Source organism: Oryzias latipes, chromosome 16 (assembly GCF_002234675.1).
Source record: "Oryzias latipes chromosome 16, ASM223467v1".
Lineage (NCBI taxonomy): Eukaryota > Metazoa > Chordata > Actinopteri > Beloniformes > Adrianichthyidae > Oryzias > Oryzias latipes.
The window spans coordinates 24,022,720-24,039,677 of record NC_019874.2 but is presented as its reverse complement, the minus strand read 5'-3'; the positions used below and the strand labels follow the sequence as shown (position 1 = coordinate 24,039,677).

At 39.5% G+C, this 16,958-nt stretch overlaps 3 protein-coding genes across 3 annotated transcripts; 2 read left to right on the top strand and 1 right to left on the bottom strand.

Annotated features, from left to right (window-relative positions):
- Positions 1–292: 292 nt before the first annotated feature.
- LOC101168487 (gap junction alpha-9 protein) lies at positions 293–2,457 on the top strand. The gene has a single exon (XM_020710314.2). It carries the CDS (start codon positions 1,048–1,050, stop codon positions 2,419–2,421), a length of 1,374 nt encoding a protein of 457 aa, XP_020565973.1. The 5' UTR covers positions 293–1,047; the 3' UTR covers positions 2,422–2,457.
- Positions 2,458–3,636: 1,179 nt separating this feature from the next.
- LOC101175507 (c-Myc-binding protein) lies at positions 3,637–5,627 on the bottom strand. The gene is made up of 5 exons (XM_004078304.4): positions 5,487–5,627; positions 5,191–5,263; positions 4,670–4,718; positions 4,428–4,557; positions 3,637–4,054 (listed from the first exon to the last, which is right to left on the bottom strand). The coding sequence occupies exons 1-5, from the start codon at positions 5,499–5,501 to the stop codon at positions 4,007–4,009; spliced, it is 315 nt and encodes a 104-aa protein (XP_004078352.1). The 5' UTR covers positions 5,502–5,627; the 3' UTR covers positions 3,637–4,006.
- Positions 5,628–6,127: 500 nt separating this feature from the next.
- On the top strand, positions 6,128–16,581 carry rragc (Ras related GTP binding C). The gene is made up of 7 exons (XM_004078441.4): positions 6,128–6,516; positions 9,032–9,235; positions 9,513–9,712; positions 12,082–12,196; positions 12,614–12,756; positions 12,973–13,121; positions 14,480–16,581. The coding sequence occupies exons 1-7, from the start codon at positions 6,334–6,336 to the stop codon at positions 14,632–14,634; spliced, it is 1,149 nt and encodes a 382-aa protein (XP_004078489.1). The 5' UTR covers positions 6,128–6,333; the 3' UTR covers positions 14,635–16,581.
- Positions 16,582–16,958: the final 377 nt, after the last annotated feature.

Here is a 16,958-nt window from a genome sequence, read left to right as displayed (position 1 = left end):
ATCTGTTTACATGATTTCATTATCTAGCAATGAGAAGGTAAAATCTGTTTTCTAAGTAGCAGATAAAAGCAGTTTTTTGAATAATATTATTTTCAAATACTAAGATTACCCTTTTAGGCAAATATATAGAAAAATATATATTTTTGTTCATTTGTTTTTTGAAATTTCCTGATAAAACGTATTTAAATAAAAGGTTTCATGTCTGAAATCAGGTCTACAATCTCTTATTTTTAATATAATTTTGGGGGAAAAAATTAACCAAAACATTTAAATGTACAGAGCCCCTAAAAGGACATTAAAAAAGGAAAAATAATCTAAAGAAAAAAAAAATCTAAATAAAATAAAATCTACGGAGCCCAAATCGAAAGTTACCAACTTGTGTGCACCAGTAAGGTTTTTATTTTTATCTTTTTTCACCTCCAATGTCCCTTTAGGGTCTCCAAACCAAATGTTTCATGCAATAATATTAAAACAAATTATTGTTAAAAAATGTAATCTTCCAAATACATTCAATTCCCTTTGAATAAAACTGTTTTACATACCATTTCACACATGTTAGTGTTGCTCAATCTCTCCATCTTCCCATTTTGGGGCTGCTGGGTCGTCTGTAACAGCATAACTATATGATGCAAAAACTGCTGCTGGTATTGATCCGCTCTGATGTGGATTAGTGTTGGATGCTTTCCAGCAAAAGCCCATTTGTCCCTAGCGTCTGTGGAGGTGATGTAGCAGAGACGGGTCACGCAGAGACGGGTCACGCAGGTTTTTGTGACGGGTCGGCCCTCGTGGAGTAAAAAAACGACGTTTGTGGTGATCGTGTCACGGCTGCATGACCAGAGGGGGTTCAAGTCAGCATCGGCAGTCCGTCCATGCTGCTGCACGGTAATCAAATTCCCCATATAAGAAAAAAAAAACAATGCTTCTTTTATCATTTACTCGTTAAAATTGTGCTAAAGTTGGAAGTATGTCTTTTTAAATTTCAGTTTTCTTGTTTCTAATTCATTGTCTCTCTGTTGACCTCTCATCAGTCACAATGGCAGAGTAAAGATGGGGAACTGGAACTTTCTTGGAGGAGTTTTGGAGGAAGTCCACATCCATTCCACAGTGGTGGGTAAAATCTGGCTCTCCGTTCTGTTCCTCTTCCGCATGCTGGTGCTCGGGGTGGCAGCAGAGGATGCATGGATGGACGAGCAGGAGGATTTTATTTGCAACACCGCCCAACCAGGTTGCAGGAACGTGTGCTATGACCGCGCTTTCCCCATCTCCCTCATCCGTTACTGGGTGCTGCAGGTCATCTTGGTGTCCTCACCTTCCCTGGTTTACATGGGCCACGCTGTCTACAGGCTGCAAGCGTTGGAAAAAGAGAGGCAGAAGAAGAGAGCACTGCTGTGGAAGGATCTGGAGTTGGTAGATTTGGATCTGACCAGGAGGACTGAGCGAGAAATGAAACATCTCGATCAGAGGAAGTTAAACAAAGCTCCGCTGAGGGGCGCACTGCTCCGTACTTACGTGGCTCACATCATTGTCCGCTCTGCTGTTGAAGTGGCTTTCATGGCGGGTCAGTACCTCATGTATGGATTCCGGCTCGGCCCACTCTATAAGTGTGAGCGGGATCCTTGCCCCAATGCTGTTGACTGCTACGTCTCCAGGCCAACAGAGAAGAGTGTGTTCATGGTGTTCATGCAAAGCATTGCTGCTCTATCCCTGTCTTTGAGCATTTTAGAGATCATGCATCTGTGCTACAAAAAGATAAGGAAGGTCACACTGGACTTCTGTGCTAAAAAAGGAAAAGAACGTGATGATTTTGAAGCCCAAAGCGATAAAGTTATGCCAATCTGCGGCAGAGCATCTCAGAAGCGAAGCACTCTGTCTGTACAGAACGATATTGAGCTCATAGAGAGAAAAAAATGTTCAAATATTTACCCAGAACTTATGAAAACCTCAATGTTTCTACCTCCTCAGCTTGCCACTCAAAGATTCTACGGTCAATCAGCCTTTGCAGAGCCACGCCCATCCTTCCCTAACTCTCAGATTTATTCTAAAGAGAAGTCAGAAGGTTTTTACCTCCCTCACTCTGGTGACAAAAACAGCCAAAGGAAGAACAAAAAGCCTTCCAAATGTCTACAGAGAGCAGCTCACGCCTCTCTGCAGATGAGATCAGCGAGGAGGCCAAAGGAGGATCTAGACTCTTTCAAATGCGCTCCTGTGTTGGAGGCTAAACGCTCTGACACAAAGTCATATGGAGGCACCAAAGCCAGCCGTGGAACTCCCTGTGATCAAATGAAGGTACAACCAATAAATGGATCGCTTGACGACTGCAGCACGAACTCGGGATGCGACTCATCACTGCCATCCTCAAACTGCCAAACATCAGCAGCAAGTGACACGATCAGCAGGAGAGCCGCAGACCTGCAGGTCTAAACTTTTAGCTGTTGTTTTGTGTTTTTCTTTATAGTTTGATGGATTTATTTATTTTTTATTTTTCATTGTGTTACAAGGGTTGGGGCGGCCGTGGTGCAGCGGTAGGGCGATCTTAATATTGCAGGTTCGATTCCCGCCTTGCACGCCCATGAGTCGATGCGTCCTTGGGCAGGACACTGAACCCCACCTTGCCTCTGGTGGTAGGCGGGCGCCAGTGTTCGGCAGTGGAGCCGCCATCAGTGTGTGAATGTGTGTGTGCATGGGTCTGTGACTGTAAAGCGCTTTGGACCTTGTAGTTAGAAAAGAACTATACAAGTATACACCATTAACCATTTACAAAATAGCAGTTTTCATCTAAACAGAAATGGTGGGGGCCACTTTTAAACAGTGACCCAAATATAGATAGTAACGAGTTACAGATAACTGAAGTCTTTGAGTGCACTTCTACTTTGGTTTGGTGCTAACTATCACACAGATGGCGGCTTTTAATTGGCAATTTAATTTGCAGTTTGCTTATGCTTTTTGCAGTTTAGAATGCAACATCAGTTTTATTTAAGCAGGTGGGCCCCATCCTAAATAGAAAATGACAGATTAAAGTCTCAACTTGATTTTTGGGTCAGCAAAAGCGTGAATAAAATGTAAATGCAACAGAAAATGCAAATACACCAGGGGTGCAGTTTTGCAATTTCTTTTGACACAAAAACACAATGGCAGATTAAAATGCAATTGATTTGTTACTTTAAAATGAATTTCGAGCAAACGAGGAACTGAAAACTAACTTCCATTTTTGCAAATTGCAGAATTTATTTTCATTTGATGGTACCAACAAACATTTAAAATGCAATTTTTATTCTTTATAAAGGTTTTTTAATGCAATCTTAAATTGTGTTTTTTTTTTTTTTGCAAAATGTATCGTCTGAACTGTAAATTGATAACTGAAAATCACTTTGAATTATGGGTAAAAAAAAAAAAAAAAAACCTTCCAAAGACCACCATTATCATATTTCTGAGCATATCTAGGAATCTAAAGAAAATAGTTGCAGTTTTATTCTCAAGTTTTGTAACAAAAACCAGATTGGATTTATAGTATGTTACTTTGTTTTTGCTCCTGAAGGGGATTTTGTTCATTTCAGATGAAGGAAATGGATGTAAGAAACCCAAGTGACATTAAAACCCATATCCAGGAGCTTTCCAGTGAAATGACATGGCTCAGGATCAAGAATTTGAATGTTCTTTATTGTGCTAGTGGTAAAGTTTGGTACAAACGTGTAGTCTTAACAGATCTGAAAAAACTAAATGTTGCAGACATCGTTAGAAAAATGTGTTTAAGGCAAAAATAAAACAGTGTCAGCAGTTTAAGATCTCAGCTGTTTAACATTTATTTACCATCCTTTCCCTTTAAGCGGATTTGAACAAAACTACAGGAAAAAATATAAATACAAACAAAGAATAAGTTATTCTGTAAACTGAAAATGGACAAAACGGCACTCAAAAATGTTCTCTTTGTAATGTTTTTGTCTTCAAATTGAAAGTAAAAGCTATTTCAACAAAAGTGTCTGAAAGGTAAGTGCTGTTGGGGCTTCATCTAGGTCGCTGTGCTTCCATTTTCTGACGAAGACTCGTACTGCTGAAGCTAGAGGATGAAGAAGAAAATTTCACAGGAAAACAAAACACAACCAGTAAAAATAGTTTGATATTAAAATAAAACCTACATAGCAAAATATGAAGAAACCTTATACATAATATTTTGTTTTCTTGCAAAATACCTAAAATTGTTTATAAATGTTTGATTTAAACTCAAGTTTTAAAGAACATTATACAAATCAAAATAGTCTGGTTACAATGGAGGCCATTTCATTGCTAGTTCATGAAAAAAATTGGACGCATCTTTCTTGGGAAAGAGCGCCCCCGTGTGGGCTGTGATAAAAATGCAGAGGTCCTTTTTCATTGACACGAATCCTTGCCTTTGGTTCATAAAATCATTTAAAATAGACGATGAAACAAACCTTTGCTTTAAGTTCTTCGTTTTCCTCTGCCAGACGTGCACACCTCTGCCTGAGGTCGATCACCTCCTGCTGCAGAGCCTCAACGTCCTCCGACGTCTGGCCCACGGCACCAAGGTTCTGCTTGACAAATCTGAGAGCGGTTTGTTCAAGAAAAGTCTCCTTCTTACACATCATTATGGTTGTGGTAGGTTAGAGATTTAAGTTACTGTAAAATGGTCAATTCTCTGTGATCAGAAGGATACTCCAGGGCATTAGTGGGCTTCTCCGGCTTCTCATACAGAGACACTAAAACTGAAAAACAGTAGAAATGGTGTTTAGACACTGAGATTAAAAATAATAGTGCATTCAAAGCTCAGAAGAAAAAGAGCTCATCAAGAACACTTGGCATCCTGCTCATTTGTTATAACATTTAAATGAATCTAAATTCTGCACAGCACTATTTTGTTTTTAATCATTTGATCAGATAGTTAATTTTGACATTACAAAAACTAAACAACCACAACCTGAACATAAAGTCACCTCTAATTGATTTTTTTATTCCAACAATCTTGACTGAAATAAGTCAAATAGTCATTCCTGATAATTAATTAACTTGATTCAGGTGTGTAAAAGGTGCACAGATGCTTCACACATATACGTTGGAGCAAATAAAAACTAAAAATAAACTGTCAATACAATTATTTTTAAAATCCCAGTCAATGCAATGGATTTTGTTAAATTAAAATAAACACATAAAATAAAACTTAAAAAAAAAAAGTCCTACCACTGGTGAGACTATCAACAACACCGGCTTTCTCCAAATATCTCCGAAACTGCTCTCTTTTTGAGTCCGAGGCCTGTCGAGAGATTAGACAGTTAAAACCCACGTTTAGCCTGCAGCCTATATTTATTTCTATTAAAAATGGTTATTTTGAAGTTTGGTTCAAACTACGCTTCGCCTGTGTTTACGAAATCAACAGTAGAACTCGCTTGCAGTTAGTCACTCTTTTTGCAAACATAAACTAGTAATTCATATATATATTTTTATATGTATGTCAAAGCTTTTAAAGGACTACTTACTCTGTAATGCGCCATTGGGCTGTATCGTTGCTGAAGTTTCCTTCAATGATTAGGAACCGAGTTATTTGGAATGGACGATTTTAACTTTCGTTTTGACGTTTTTCAACTGCTCTGCCTGTGGAGAGATGCTGCCTTCATGGTCTCATGTAAATATACGGCAAAGAGGAACTCTAGTGAAAGGATTCATTACGTAACCTCATTTTTAATGCGGACTTCAGACTTGTTTTTTCCCCTTGTTTTTTTCAAAGCTACTTATTGTTTGATATGACATAAATAAATATATATATTTTTTTACAAACAGAATGACATTCAAAATTTCGGACCAACCATAAAGTCGCCTCCTTACGCCATCTGCTGGCAAAATCGCTTACTACCATAACTATCGTAATTTGTGTTTTGTTCGTGATTTTTAATCGGCGTCACTATAGTTCAACTACCAAAAAAACACAATTGTGGGGGAAAAAACTAAACTTTATTGGTTTTTACGGTGAACATTGTCATATTTCTCGTTTGACTGAGTTCCAAAGAACAAGAATACAAGTCAGGTGACAGGGACGAACCTCAGAAGAGTGACGGGCTTTTTAGCCAATCACATTTTGAGATGCAACACAAAAACCAATAAGCATAGAGGGGTGGGGCAAACTAGCTACTTTTTTCCTCTTTTTTTATTTAGCGAGAGGAAATCCTAAGATAATATATGGAGTCGTTTGTGTTTCCGAGTCGGGTGAATATTTTTTGTCAAACTAGTCACTTTTAAACGTAAGTTACCCATTGTGTGGCACAAGTACGGTGCCAGGGAGTGACAACTTAGGGGGGAAATAGGGGAAGCTCGTGACGTTGGGTCAAAATGTCGATTCAGTACGAGGTGGAACAGCTGCCTGACAGCTATGGGGTGGCGGACTCGTTCCCCAAAGATTTTGGTTATGGTGAGGAGGAGGCTGAAATCGAGGATAGCCCGACGTCATCCGATAGCAAACCTAGAATCTTGCTCATGGGTTTAAGACGAAGCGGCAAGTCATCAATTCAGAAGGTAAGCATTTATTTATTTGTTTTAATTGTAAGTGCTGCTAGCTTTGGGGAGACGCGCGCATCCTCATGTCCAGACAAGTTAGCTAAGATTAGCAAGCTAGTTTGTTGTTTGTGTTGCGCGTGATGATTGCTATCTAATCTGTCGGCGCGTGCTGCATTAAAAACAACAGTTTTACGAAGCTTTCGGCTACCTAGCCTTTAGCATTAGCCGTTAATTATTGACTAAATGGACAGAGGCGCTCTACACAAATGTATTGATACTTTGCTCGTTAGCTAAGCATGGCTTCGTTTTGTTCCACCTAAGTCTTAAGACTCGGAAGCAGTGATCTGTGGGGTTTTCACGTGACACAAACTGACCGCACCTTTCAGTGCTGTCAGCGTCTGGGTAGAAATCTGTGCTGCTCTTATGAAGAGATGACACTCTGTGCATCTAAAGGAGGACACCTGTGCATTATGTTCCTGCACATATATACTTTCAGCTTTTTTCCGATGATGGATGCTATAAAGGAAAAAATGAGCTCAGAGTTTAGTATTTCCTAATTCAGATCGTTGTGAATCACCTGAAGATATAATCAGAAATGCCATTTTGAGCTTAATTTTCTTTTAATCATGAGAAAAATGAGACCAGAACATGCTGAAAACACAGAAAAGACGATTTTCATTGGAGTGAATCTTTGAAGAGCCTCTTGGGTCCATTTCTCACGCAAGTCAGACTTCACAAAAAAGGCACTGATTTGCATTAATATTGTTGTTACTATTATGATAAATAGAAACAAACTGTTATTTGAATAAATAAAACACAAACATGAAGAAAAAATATCGTTATTAAAAATATGACATAAGTACATTTTAAAATAAAAGACACCATGTACCATATAGTATCATTTCTATGGAGCAAATTTATTAGTAAGTAGTGTAAAATCAGCAGTAAAAAATAAATAAATAGACGATTTGTTATGATTACTGGTTCATCTTACCTAAAAATGTGTAAATCAGAAGTAACTAAGTGAGCCTTACTGTATTTTTCTGATCATAAGGCAAACTTAAAATCCTTCAATTTTTCAACAGTAAGATAAGAAACCTGCCTTATAATCCATCACGTCTCACGAGTTCTGGCTGCCTTTGCTGATCTCCTATTGATTTTCTGTGACACACAACGCTCCAAAATCTGTCAAAAATGTTTTAGTACAACTTTGGTGAACTACGAATGCGGACCGCTTGATTGATTGTTGCAGCATTGAGACTTTTGTTGTAATGAGCCTCGTGGAGTAAAAAGAAATGTTCTATAACTGTTTGTGAATGAGTTTAATAAAGTTGGACTTATTTTGTTTAGGTTTTGAAGCCTGGGGGGTTGCCGACCCCTGGTTCGGATGCTGTTTTACCTTGTTTAAATAGAAAATCCCTATTTCTACATGGAGCTCTCCAGGAACATTTTCTGCTCGTTTGCTTGTGTCTCCAGTCTGTTCTTCCAGTAAATCTGCAGTTTGAGCTGAGAACCATGTGATTTGGCTTTTTGTTAGTTCATTGACCTGTGACCTTTGTAGCTCACACAGCACTTTAGAATAACACCCATTCTTCACCTGTTATTTCCCAGCATTCTATTATTCAAGCCTGATCAAAACTATCAGAGAGAAATTTTAATTTTGATTTGGCTGCTGGACAGTTTGAATGTAGAAAGTGTTGAGTCAGCGCAGATTAGTGCCTCTGCAGCGATTTGCTCTTTTACCTCCTGCTCAACATGTGACATCTGGATGATATGTCCATGACAAACACGTAAAAAAAAGCCCATTTGAACCTTTCTTTACAGTTTGCTGATTAAAAGTATGACAAGAAATCCTTAGGATGGGAAGATAGAAGTTGTGATTGGATAGGGAATTATAGAAAATGCTTGGTAACCATTCAAACAGTTGGTAACTAACAAAATGATTAAAAACAATAAAACATTTTTTCTAAAACCTTTTTTCATCCAAACCCTAAAACATTTCTGTGTGATGCATTAAAGCTCTTATTGTGTAAGGTTTGCACACCCCAATCGTCTGTAGATGTCCTTAAAATTGAAAAATGAAGCCGAAAACAAAGGAGAACTTTTAAAAATCCAAAACATTAGTCCACTACTATAGAGTGAGCTTCAGACTCAAAGCAAAAAGCAGAATATTGACGTGTTCATGGGCGAATCTTTAGAGCTCACTGAGTATAATCAATATTCTGTAAGCTTCCTCTCCTTTTGCTCGGCTCCAACCTTTGGACTGCAGTTTGGAAAGATGAGATGAAAGTGGTAACAAAATGTAACTTTCAGTTCTTTTTGCTCCTAATTTTTCCACGTTACACGTTTCCTTCCTGTAGTTGCTCTGCCTCAAGGAGATTCATATTTTTATTCTCACAATATTCTGTTTTCCTGAGTGTGATCCATCAACATGGCAGCACTGATTTGATTTGATTTCATGCCTGGTCTATTTTTAAAATATACAGAATGCACATTCCTCCCATCCACTGTTTTCTTTTGATTCTCATTTCAGGTGGTTTTCCACAAAATGTCCCCCAACGAGACCTTGTTTCTGGAGAGCACCAACAAGATCTACAAGGATGACATCTCCAGCAGCTCTTTTGTCAACTTCCAGATCTGGGACTTCCCCGGTCAGGTGGACTTCTTTGACCCCACTTTCGACTATGAGATGATCTTTCGAGGAACCGGGGCTCTAATATTTGTCATCGATGCTCAGGTAAGACGGAGACGTAACTTTACCCGAATCCATTTCTGAGTTGTCAGCTGCAATATTATGAGTTGGGGTCAGGAACGTTTGGGGTTTAATAGGACAACTGCAAACACTGTTTGTACATTTTCTTGCTACAGGTACACAGGTTAAAGACTTTACATCTGCATTTGAATCTTGAGATTTAGGAGAGAAATGCTGTTTAGTTCTAGAAGATTGAACTTTGATTGAATGAAGACATGTTTCCCCTCACATCTTGGGTTTTCCTTGACCTCTGCTGCTGCAGGACGATTATGTGGAAGCTCTGGGAAGGCTCCACCTCACCGTGTCGCGGGCCTACAGAGTCAACCCGGAGATCAACTTTGAGGTGTTCATCCACAAAGTGGACGGCCTGTCGGACGATCACAAGATCGAAACACAGAGAGACATCCATCAGAGAGCCAACGATGACCTGGCAGATGCCAGTTTAGAGAAGCTGCATCTCAGGTGAGAGTCTAGAAAAAGACTTTTGTTTTGTTTTTTTGCTCATCATTAGTTTCCAAAAGAGATGCACCCATCCGATATTTTAATTATTTATTTAATTATTTTTGTGGCTTTGATCGATTTGATACTAATAATTTGATTTTGAGTTTCTGCCGATGTCGACTCTATCCGATGCATTTGTAACAAAACATGGAACAAATTGAATACACAAATCCAGATGGCCCCTATTTTTTTATCGCTTTAAACAATCAAGTAAAGTAGTGCAACTATAAACTAGAAAAACATACTAAACTATTAACTAATAGCATTAAGTCTTCATTAGCATTAAGTTTGGTGACTATAGTTTTTGTATCTTCAGAACATTTTTTAACAGATGTGATTTATAAAAAATGACTTTCTTCCTAAATGGTTGTTGTGGCATTAGAATATGATGAGTTTTTATATGACTTCATCATATATTTGTAACTTTTTTTTTACTTTTGATTTTTTTTAAGAGATTGTTTTTTTTTTTAATCACTTTTCCCAGAGTTTGCACTTTCTTGACGGTCCCTTGGCAGCCGTCTCATTGCCGTCTTTTTGTTGAATTAAAAGGTTTCATCAGGAGTTGGAACACTTCCAAACGCTTGAGACTTCTCTCAAAAAAACAATTTAGAGCCTTTCTCTGTTCATTAAAAAAGTAACCTAAACATCAGAAATCTGTGTCCAAAGCAGAAATGAATGAAAACGACTGAAATCCAGGTTCATAAAACCAAGAATCATTGATGAGTCACTTTGGAAAGTAGAAATAGTTTTACAGAAACGCGTAGCGGTAATTCAGCTGACTTAACATGCTTCCTTTAAAAATGTGGACATAACAAAGAAAAAAAAAAAGAGAACCACTTTTGTTCTTGATTGTTCAACCTCATCAACAATTTTAAATGATTAAAGATCATCAGACTCTACAGTGGTGAACATAAATACCCTATTTTATAACCAGGAATCTCTATTTTAATTTAGGTGCTTGTTTTTATTTTATTTATTTTGTTTTGTCTTAATGTAAAGCCCATGTGTTAGGTTTTTTTTAGGAAAAGTGTTATATAAATAAAGTTTGATTTGACCTGAATCAGTTTTAAAATCAATCACACAAGAGTCTCTGCAGAGTTGTTTTTTGACGTGATCTTAAAAAAACTTTAAAGTCTAAAGTTTTGCCAAAAAATCCCCCCACAATTTATCTATAATACTAATTAATTACATTCATTTATTTATAATTTTCCCTTTTTTCAAACTTTGAATAAAATCTAATCATGTGTTTTAAAGTTGTTTTTAGGGTGACATCTTCTGATCACAAAGCAGCAGAAATGGCAGCAAAAAACTGTCTGTCCTCATTTATATATATTTAAGACAAGTGGAAGTATTTCCGAACATATTTTGTCAACTTGTAATGACTCATCTTTTAAATGTCAGCGAGTGCAGCTTCTCCTCATTCAGAAATGTTAAAGTCAGTCATGCTGCTGCCTAAAGAAACCATCTTCTCCTGCAAAAATGCATTGATTTAAGTGTGAAAAAAGGGCGACATTTGTTCATTTATTCAGTCATTCCTTCTTTCCTTCGGACTTCAGATTAAGTTTTATAAATGATACACGCGTCTCACTGAAAAATGTTTCAATAAAACCTTAACAAACTCCTTTGATTCCAAAGGCTGAATTGTTCCTCCTTGAGTTGAAAAAGGACGTGAATTGACATTCAGATGGAGCTGCTCCCAACCTTCTTCCAAACCAAAGAACCACATTAGGGTGAATTTAAAATCAAATAGGACTCGGTTTAAATAAGCAAACGTACACACGTTCACTAAGTGTTTTAGTCGCTTTAAGAAATGATTTCTTCATTCTAGATAAATGTACAAATCAGAACAGAATCACTGAATTGGCTGGACATCAGGTTACATGAAGTCTTTTTCTGTTTTGAAAGAAGCCTTCCTGTCTTCTCTACATGGTCTGAATGCTCCAGTGTTCCTGTGAAATGTCTAGTGTGGTCGCTAATGAACACTGGGGGGTTTAAAGGACCGAGCTCGGGTTGTTTGGACTCCGGACAAAAGGAAGAGAAGAAAACATTTGGCAGAAAATTCAAACCTCATGTTCATGTTTTTTTTGGTTTGGATTTGTGTGTCTGTACATCAGTAACACATCGGCTCGCTTTGTTGCAGTAAATACAGTTGACATTTTACTTCACGTGACAACAAGTCGCGTGTTTGTTTCTTGTAAGGTAGAAAGTGAAAAGCAGCCTTTTTCTATTTCTGATCTCATTAGTGTAAATGTGGTTTTATAGCAGGTTTTTAGGAAGGGTTCCTCGTCAGATTTAGCTGATTTTTACTTCCTCTTCTCCATCCCAATCAGCTTTTACCTGACGAGTATTTATGACCACTCAATCTTTGAAGCCTTCAGCAAAGTGGTGCAGAAGCTCATCCCACAGCTCCCCACGCTGGAGAACCTCCTCAACATCTTCATTTCTGTGAGTAGACAAACCTTCTCTCCTCCCAAAGAGCCTGATTGGTGAAATCTTTCCCTATCCTAAAGCATTGTTAACCTGCTCAGAGGTAATCGAAGCAGTCAGTTGAACCCTGTGAAGCCTCAGTGATGGACCTCAGTTGTTTACAAAGCTGAAACGAGCTAAAAGCTTCTTTTTTTTATATACGACAGGTTAAATTTATACATAACTTCAATAAATACATTGAAATAGATAGAAAAAATGCTTATTTAGTCTTGAAATAATCAAATATAATTTTCTGTAATGCATTTTTCTTGATTAAACTATTTTCTTAGTTACAGAAGAAAATGTAAATAACTAAAATATGAATATCACTGGAAAATAATAAAAATCCCCAACAACTGTACCTTTTCTTTGGGTTTCTTTTTGCATCCCTGATAGAATTCAGGAATCGAGAAGGCTTTTCTTTTTGACGTGACCAGTAAGATCTACATCGCCACAGACAGCTCCCCGGTGGACATGCAGTCGTACGAGCTGTGCTGCGACATGATCGACGTGGTCATCGACGTCTCCTGCATCTACGGGTGAGCCGGTTCGTCTGCAGACGTCTTTCAAAGCGGACCTCCAAACAGTTTTCTGTACACATTTGCAATTCCACATTTGAAAGGAGCCTCCAGGACATGCTGCGGTCCTCATCCGTGCCTCGTCTGGGGGGGGGGGGGGTCTCGCTGGAGCAAGACTTGATTAATGTATAATTAATGACATCTTAAACAAGCCATCCTTTATTTCCCTTTTTCTAGTCTTAGGGAGGACGGGAGCGGTAGTGCCTACGACAAAGAGTCCATGGCCATCATCAAGCTCAACAACACCACTGTGCTGTACCTTAAAGAGGTCACCAAGTTCCTGGCTCTCGTCTGCATCCTACGAGAGGAGAGCTTTGAGCGTAAAGGTGAGCACTCGCCTGCAACATACGGGATGCCAGTCTAGCTTTAAAAACACTTGCATTAACACTGTAGAAGGAGCCAGTGAACAGGAAATGACACTCGCTCTTCAAACTACCACAGCCCTTCGACCATTTATGCAACTTCCATTTCTGAAGTGGAGATAAACAGCTTTGTGCTGAAATGTAACTGTAGTTGTGGGTTCCATCAGTGCAAGGCAGCTTTTCCTTGCTTCAGAATCCACCTGGAATTACAGTCATTGCGCTAGTTCAAAGAGCATCAAAGGCTTTTGAATGTGAGGGCTCAGGATGCTGTAAGACCTGATGACATTATAGGTTGAATAAATCGAAGCGGTCGAAATGAGCTCCCTCTTCAGGGTGGCTGGGAGGTCCTTTAGAGATGAGGCGTTCTGTCACCCCGAGAAAGCTGGGATTAGAGCCGCCGCTCCTCCACAGTAGGAGCCAGTTGAGGTGGCTCAGGCGTTTGCAGACACCAGCAAAGAGACGTGGGAACACTGGTGGTGACTCAGAGATCGAGTCGTCTTACTGCCGGGTAGTAGGGTTGTGCACCATCCGCCCCCGCCACGCTGCGAGTCGACACTATAAGCCGCGGTTACATGTGCAAAATATCCTGATCGGATCAATGGTCGGATCAGAATTCAACCGTGTACATGGGCCCAGAAAAACCTTTTCCGATTATAACAAACCTTCACATGGGTCACACTTGTAGAAGAAGCCAGGTTTAGGAGAGGGCTAGCACGTGCTAACAACATTTAGCCTTTGATGAACATAAAATCCATGCGGGAAATGCTGCAATCTGCAGCTTGGCTGCACGTAAATTTGCCGCTGTGTGAGCTGACGGTCCGAGCTCTGCCCGGACACAGACTTTTACCGGGAGACCCGGTTCTCCTGAGTTCGGTAGCTCGTTCACGTAGAGCTGCGGGACGGATCGCAGTCCAAAGTCTCCCACACATAGCGCACATGTAACAAAGCATCCTCCCCTCCCCTCAAACACAAAGCCATAAGTCCGGCTGCTCTGCTCAGAGACACGGTCGCTCGGTCCACCGGTCCACTTGACTGATCGTGTGCAGGAGCGGACGACTTCTTTTCTATTTTTATTTTTTTTTTGTTAAAGTCACTTCCCTCAGTTTATGCTGGATCCCGGATGAGTCATTAGTTTGGAAATAAAATGAATAAAGGAATAAAGTAAAATAATAATTATATAATAACGAAAAATTAAAAATAGCTTTGTTTTCCTCATCTGAGTTGGAATAGCTGGAGAGCTGCATACATCCAATGTTGCTCACCGTTTTTGTTGCACTGGTAAGGTGTGTAATGTATCGTCTATATTTTTATACTCCCCTTAGGTTTAATAGACTACAACTTTCACTGTTTCCGGAAGGCCATCCATGAAGTATTTGAGGTGGGCGTTTCAGCTCAGCGTCCGGGAGGTCCCAAAGCGCTGGGCTCCCCCTGCAACAAGGCCGTTGCACTGAACGGCACGGCGCGCAGCGCTCTCTAAACACGGACGCCAGGTACAGGGTATATCGGCAAAGACGGATGGAGAAGGGAAAGAGAGAAAAGACTGCTAAACCGGCGCTCACCAGTGCACCAGCCACAACCTCCTGCTCCCAGAACCGGACGCACTGACCCAGGCCTCGAGGAGAGAGTGTGGCAGCAGCACTGGAGCTCAGCCGGGTCACGCTGAGACGGAGCGGGACTCGAGGACTCTGTTTTGGAAGAATGTAACGCTCGGTGAGCAAGTCGAGAAAGCCAAGCAGAAAAAAAGAGCTTCTTTGATTTCCTTTTGCAGGCAGAGACTGTGTTCTTGGCGCCTGATTCCTTCCTGTAAACGTAACAAAACCACATTCTGACCTCTGCTGGAAAGGAGGCGTTGCCCCCCCCCCTCCTCTGTGCTGAAAAGGACGGTGGATATGGACTTCAGGTCACAATCCCTACGTTTTCAGAGACTGCCTTAAGAAGAAGGAGCTTGACCGCTGCAAGCCTCCTCTCATCAACATTAACCTCACCTGACCCCAATTCTGCCCTGAACTTGCTTCTTGGTTCCACTAATGATGGGAAGAGAAGGACGTGAGAGCAGACGGAAAAGGGATTGTGCTGTCCGAGTCATTTGAATGTGTGCAGCCACGTGTGTGTGTGTGTGTGTGTATGTGTGTGTATGAAAGGTTACCGCCAGAACCAAGACTGGGCTCTTTGTCTGCAGTGAATAACCTTTGCAAAAAAAAGAAAGGCTCTTGTCTTTCATCTTGATAACAGCAGCAGCATAATTAAACTCTTTTCAATCACTGAAAGTCATTTTTCTGTCTGCTCCATGGAAAATGATCAACTTGGTTGAAAGAACGAGTGCAGAGTTTAGCAGCTGGAGACGTTTAGTTGATCATAACTCAGGTTAAAGAATAATTTATCAACCGTAGCATCACATTTTATGATTTACATCTCCAACCTGCTAAAATATGTCATCCCTTTCTCTGGGTTTGAAGCCCAGCCCCTCAAATAAAAACCACAAACCGATTCCAGTCCTGTTTACACCACTGTGCCGTTCATGTGTCAACACCACGCTGTAGTTAAAGAAAACAGACCAAACTGTGACAAACACAGAGCAGCACAGGCCTGATGCCTTTATTTTTGTCTGTTGTGTTCCAATCAAGTCCCAGAGCAGCCATCACTTCCAACCTGGACTACAAATATGAATATTAAGCCTGACTCTGTGATTTGAGGCATTTAATGAACAGAGGATAATCTTTTCTATTTAATTTTTTTCTATAGTTTATTAACAGTTGCTAAATTGTCAAATTTTTCTTTTTTAATGACTAGAATTCAATGTAATCAAGACCGGACGTTGTTTTTATCCACAGAATTTTTTTTTATGCGAGATGTTAAAAGCTAGAAATCATGAAAAGCAGAAATGGTGGCCTAAATGGGGGAGACGGTTTTATTTTTTCATTATTATTTTGCTGAGGCACCTTTCTCAACCTGCAGCAACTGTAGCGTTCATGTTGTGTTCTAAATGTGTCACTCTGCCTTTTTCAGCTCCAGATCTACATTTGATTGACAACATGCTCTCTTTATGACATATATGCACATATCTTCAGGTTACCTTTTTGATCTTAATCTTCAAGGTTTGTGACTTTATAAGAGTCGACTGCTTTCGAGACTGAGCCTTAGAACCAGACTTGGAACCCATGTTGTCCTGTTAACTTGATTTTTTTTTTTTTAATCAAATCAGAAACCTATTCAGGGATTTTCTTTAGACTCACTTCGGGAATTTGACTCACATTTCATCTACTTGGTCTTTCTTAGTCCCAAAAAAATAAGTCTGCTTCTTCGTTGTTGCACATCAGAACTGTGATGCATGATTGACTTCATGTGTTGAAATACTGTGTGAAATAAATGCAAAAAACAAAGCAAAAGGTGACTAACTTGATCAAATAAAGTTATTTGGAACTCCACAGTATCTATAACAATATGAAATGCTGATGGGTGCAGAGATGTTAATCAAATATTCAGCTGCTCCAATTACGTCCACCGTTGTGTCATTCCGCAAACAGGCAGTAGGTGGTGCTATAGGCCAGAGAATATGCTCCCCCATCACATGTGACAGTTATTTTTCTCCAGAACCAATAATTATTAACAAATTTAATACAAAAACTGTGCATTTTTATCTGCACTTAGATTTAAAAAAAAAATCATGATTCTGAGAACAGTAGGAATTTTCTTTAAAGGGGCAGATTTTTAATTTGTTATTTTTGTATTCTAGAGCACAAGGAAACAAAAAATTGCGTTAAGCAGTTTAAGTTTCATTTATTTATTTTTTTACAATTTCTA